The sequence below is a fragment of the Cariama cristata genome, unplaced genomic scaffold, assembly GCF_000690535.1.
Source record: "Cariama cristata isolate BGI_N322 unplaced genomic scaffold, ASM69053v1 scaffold11304, whole genome shotgun sequence".
Lineage (NCBI taxonomy): Eukaryota > Metazoa > Chordata > Aves > Cariamiformes > Cariamidae > Cariama > Cariama cristata.
The window spans coordinates 1-5621 of record NW_009611264.1 but is presented as its reverse complement, the minus strand read 5'-3'; the positions used below and the strand labels follow the sequence as shown (position 1 = coordinate 5621).

The window sequence follows — 5621 nt, the reverse complement described above, 5'->3', positions numbered from 1 at the left end:
GAATGCTTTGAGTCTTGTCACAATGGTATCTTTAGGTTAATGGATATGCTGCAATTATTTTTGCTAGGATTTTGTTTTTTATGCACCCCGTCTGAGAATTAACAAGCGAATTTTGGCACTGTGTATGGGAAATCATGAATTGTACATGAGGAGGAGGAAACCTGATACAATTGAAGTGCAACAGATGAAGGCCCAAGCTAGAGAAGAGAAACATCAGAAACAATTGGAAAGGTAATTAACAAACTTCCATGAAACAGAAAAAAATTCTTCTACCCTTTTAAGAAAACTAAGTCATGGAATATCAGACATCTTAGTACTCTAGAAAAGAAAGAGCTGCTTTTCTTTCTGTGATATGTAAGCAGGTTTGTGGATTGGCATGGCTCACCTGTCTTAATAGAAAGCCGTATCTTTTTTAAGCTTTCATTGTAGTAACTGTAGCTGTACCATTGTTTCTCATTATGTTTTTGTGAAACAGTCTTAACTCTCTGTTGCTTGATCCTTGGGGATTTTTATACTCTGCCTTTAAAGCAAGTTCAGTGAAGAATGTCATGGCTTACCTTTTGTATATTTAAAAAATACTGTTGCCATTTCTGGCCCAGATGAAACATCAGCCATGTCTAAAATGCAGGTATAATTGCTGATTTTCCTGGTTGAACCATAACCAAGGTTGCTAACTAGTTCCATTCATAAATTGTTTTTCCGTACAGTATTTTGAAACAAAAACTTGGTTCTTCTTACATTGTAAACTGAATTTGAAACATTTAAAATTATGTGCTTCTCTGCTGAGTAAACTGAAAAATAGGCTACCAGCATCCTTAAGAGTAGAATTTAATCTGTTTGAGATTCAAAAAAAAAATCTTTTGCTATCTTTTTCAGGGCACAATTAGAAAATGAGAAGAAGAAAAGGGAGATAGCAGAAAAGGAAAAGGAAAGAATAGAGCGTGAAAAGGAAGAGTTAATGGAACGCTTAAGACAAATTGAGGAACAAACAATGAAAGCTCAGAAGGGTGAGCTCTTGCTAGTCCCGGATTTTTTATATCTGATGACAATATTTAGTTCAGTTGGGTAGTTCAGTTCCACAATTTTTTTGGTATGTGTGGTTTTTTTGTTGTTTTGTGAGTTTTTAAAATTTATTTTACTACTAATAACAAGAATTTAGTGGTATATTATTTGAGAGATGCTTTTTTAATGTTGAGAGTTAAAAGATGGTGTGTGTGCATATGTGTGTATATTTGTAATATAAAATGAATCCATAATATAGCAGAAGTTTCAATTTTCGTTAATAAAAAGGAAATTAATGTGTACACAGTTCAACTCAGAATTATGAAATACTTAAAGTTCTGAAAACCTGGGGTTGGAGTGATCAGGGAAATTAGAAAGGAAGATTCAAATTACTTCCTCTAGGATTTTGTAAATTTAGCATTTCATTTGGAAATTCCTTGTTCCTTCATTTTCCTATTCCCTTGTAAGATTTGAGAATTTTAAAATTAAAGTTTTGTCAGATTTTAGCGAATAAACGTAGTTTCACCAATCAGAGTTCTTTGTGTTGAACCACCCTGTAGAGTCCCTGCCTCCAGTACTTCCCAGTCCCTCCTCTCCATGTCCCTTTTTTTCTTCAGGTCTAGTTCACATTTATAAAAGTTTTGTTCCTCTCTTCTGTTCGTAACTGTTGACTTCAGGCATGGTAGAGAGAATCACTGACTAAATTGATGCAGATAAATTACATGTGCCTGGCACTGTTCTCCAGCTCTACCACCATGTTTTTTCAGTCTTTCAATGCAGAAAAGATTGGACATATCCAGATAGGTAACACATGAACTATGGAATTGTTTAAGGGAGAGCTATTTAGTCTAGGACAAAACAGTGTCAGGGTGATTCTAAAAGTTTAACAATGTACATTTTATCGTAACTTCTGTAAGCAATGTAGCCTAATTTCTGATGCAATACATAATGTCATGTGTTGCTGGTCTTTTTAGCCTTGTATTCATATATGGAACAGTGTTTCTATAAATGATGTCTGCATTCTGTAGTTGACTTGGTAGTTCAGTGTCCTCCGTCATCATGGGAAGATTTTTACTGGCATTTTTAAATATTTATGCATTTTATTTAATTTTTGAAGTACTGCTTTTGTACAACTCCACGTACTTGTAATGCTCTTCATTTAATTTTATAACAGAAGTAGTAGGCCTGGGAAACCAACTGAAGAATATTGATTACATGAGACCTACTTAAAACTACAAATGCAAAGATTAAGCATGTGTCAGCATCCCTGGGGAGATGCATTTTTAGTATTAAAGCGTTAGGTGAAGGGCAAATGGATAGTTCCAATAACTGAGCAGTTGTTTAGGTTTTCTGGTGAGGGAATCTATGGCAGCTATGCCTAGACAAAAACATAGTGGAAAATTTATCATTAGCATCAGCAGGGAGCTTCAGAAACTTTTTTCTTAGTCACGTCATTTTGCACATCAGAGGAGTGTATTTTGCCTGTGCAAATCTTACCGTGGTAGATTTTTACTTCTTGCTATTTCACTCAGTGTTCTGTCCTTTAGACTGCAATATTTTGCTAACCAAGCAGCTAGACAACTATTATCCCTCCCTTGATTTAAAATTTTCCTGTTTGCACCTTTTTGACTCTATTCTGTGGATAATTTTTCTGACTCTTCCAATGGATCTTAGGTCATTTTGCTGGAGGCACACGCCTAAATCATCTGTTTCAGTTAAGGAATCTTTGCCAGGCATTTCAATAGAGTAGAAGAGTGTTTTGCCTTTTTTTACTGTACAGGAGCATGATTTAATATATATATAATCTCAATAGTAAGAGTGAGGGTGTGTGTGGATGTATATATACATATATTTGGGTTTTTAGTTTTATCAGTGAGGTGGTAATTTTCTGAAACATTGGGCTGTCAGAACTGTCAGGTGAGATGAAGTATACCCAAAGCATGTCTTAAAGAGGGGGCGAAAAAGGTCAGACACTGAACGTAGCTTCAGGTAGCACGCTCAACAGCTCTTCTTAGCTTGAGGCGGCCTCGTAAGTCTTTGTCAGCTTTCTAGGTTCCTTTATTTTGAGCATGTTACAACTGTTACCTGTGTTGCATATGAGGAAGAGCTAGGTAGTGATATCTTGTCTGCAAACTTTCCTTTTGGCAGAGCTAGAGGAACAGACTAGAAGAGCTCTAGAACTGGATCAAGAACGAAAGCGTGCAAAAGAGGAAGCAGAGCGCCTGGAAAAAGAACGTCGAGCAGCTGAAGAAGCTAAAGCTGCTCTAGCCAAGCAGGCTGCTGATCAAATGAAGAACCAGGAGCAGCTAGTAAGAAACTTTAACCCTATTTTGAAAGAATTTTAAAAAGATAGTTGAAAACTTAGCCTTTATTTTTGGTTATATCTATTTTGTCAAATGGACAAGTATGTTGAAACACAGATAAAAGTATGTGAAATACTATTACAGATTGTTGTGGGAACTTTTTTAGAAAACTACATTAGATTTGCCACTAGTTGCAAGGGAAAAAAAAAAAGAACAAACACTGGAGCTGTAGGAAATTAAATGATGAATTAGACATTTCAGACTGACAACACTCACTGCATTCTCTTTCTAATAGTGTCAGGCTTATCCAGCTGAGAACAAGAGTAGCTTCCTTCTGCAGTCCACTGGGAAGCCTGTTCTCTGAGGCAGGTCTGTTCTGAAGCTTGATGGTGGTAGTTGAGAGTTCGTGGCACCGTGGTTTGGGGGTTTTTTGGGGGGTATTTTTTGTTGGTTTTTTTTCCCCTCAGTTCCCAGCATTTACAGTATCTTCTGACATTCTGTGCTAGACTACTTCTAATTCAAGATTTGCACATAATAACTGAGAAAGGCACGAAAATAGACGTGATTTCTCACTATAAAGCGGCTTTTGATCTTCTGTAAACTTAGCCCACAATTCTGAAGGCAAGATTTAGCTTAATAGTAGTGAGATTATGATCCAGAATTATGATCTTGTTCGTGGAACCATTAAAATTGTATTAAACTGAAACAGCCGCAAATGCTAATTTGTAACTACAGCTTGCTCTTTCCCAGCAAGCTTTGGAAGTGTAGAAGATAAATATTTTTTTTCTGGACTTATTTCTATCAGGCAAGAGTACTGATTCATTCCCTCTGTCATGTATGCTTAAAATTTCTATTTTTAGCAGGAAAGTGATGGATGGTAACTAACTCTTTTCAAGCTGGATCACAGCAAAGGCTTTTCTTTCTTCCACTGCAGGACCAAAATGAAACCGAATTAAAACTTCTACTTCATTATTTTCTTTCTTTCAGGCAGCAGAACTTGCTGAATTCACTGCCAAGATTGCACTTCTAGAGGAGGCCAAGAAAAAGAAAGAAGAGGAAGCCTCAGAATGGCAGCACAAAGTAATGAGCTCGTGCTGTGTGAAGTCAGAACTTCAAAGAAACTAAGGGAAATGAGTGTGGAAATCCCACTGGAAGTCCATGGGGTTGAATCTCTCCCTTTCCTAAAGGCTTCAGATAAGCCTTTGTTAAAGGTTTTTGTTCTCCAGTCTACTGAAGCCAGTGTATACTTCAATTTAACTAATTTCTTAATATTAGTCATGAAGGGGGGCGAAATTCTCATCACAAAGGTATGGTCAAAGATTTAAAATGATTTCTTTACGTATGGTGATGAAATAGATTGGAGCTTCATGTTGGAAAACACCTCAGGATCCTCTAAGAGAGGTGTATAAAATCATGAGAGGTGGTAAAAAGATGAACCAGAACAATAATGAAGGCATATCAAATGCAACTGGACAATAGTTTAAAGCAAAATATTATTTCTTCACAAAATCTGTAATTAGCTATCAGATGTGAATACTAATTTTGTGCATAGGTTCCAAAAGTGATTGAACAAATTCTTATAAGTTCTGGTTGAATGTGAAATTCGAAGACATCACCTTTGATTTAGGAAATCCCTGACCCTCAAATTTCAGGAGGCTAGGAAAGTTAGAAGGCAATCGGTATGATTTCCCTATTGTCCCATCCCACTCAGCAGGGCTGGGGGGAGGTGATCTTTTACAATACTCTGCGTGGTTCGCAGGAGAAACCACAGGCTCTCCAGAGGTAGAAACAAAATAATCAACTTTATTAATCAAATTTCCCTAAAACTGTGGCAGAAGGAACAAAAAACTAGGCAAGTTCTTATTCTTATACAAGATCCAAAGTGGAAGGAGAAAAAGAGAAAAGAAAGAAAGGAAGAGAGAAAACAAAGAGATAGGATCACCACCTGTGGATCCAGCGACTTCTCAGTCTCTGAATCAGAGTCCTCTTGGTCAGTTGGTCGGTCAGTCCGCTGGGGTCCACGATGGAGGAGCAAGCCTCATGGCTGAGGGCTGGTCGCCTTTTTAGGTGGTCGGGGGTCTCTCGGACTCCTCATGGAGGTGGAGACTCATTTGCATGCTGTCACCATTTAAGGCTGGGCCGGCAGAGGCTCTCTGTTAACCCCCTCCCTCCCCCCAGGAGGGGAAAGGACGGAGAAAAGGGAGAGAGACTTACGGGTTGGAAATTAAAACTACTTTAATAATACAACAATAATGAAAAAAAAAGTATAAGGTATTAATACGAGTACTACTAATAGTGAAAATAAGGAAAAGTATA

The 5621-nt window shown here is 37.4% G+C and overlaps 1 protein-coding gene across 1 annotated transcript in view; it reads left to right on the top strand.

Annotated features, from left to right (window-relative positions):
• LOC104160123 (radixin) overlaps positions 1-4385 on the top strand; it is a gene marked incomplete at its 3' end in the record, with an annotated part of 19604 nt that extends 15219 nt beyond the window's left edge. Inside the window, exons 6-9 of the mRNA XM_009698184.1 lie at positions 68-231; positions 877-1007; positions 3151-3311; positions 4293-4385. Of these exons, the coding sequence (XP_009696486.1) occupies positions 68-231; positions 877-1007; positions 3151-3311; positions 4293-4385 (549 nt within the window). The remainder of the gene's footprint in view (positions 1-67; positions 232-876; positions 1008-3150; positions 3312-4292) is intronic.
• Between the last annotated feature and the right edge of the window lie 1236 nt (positions 4386-5621).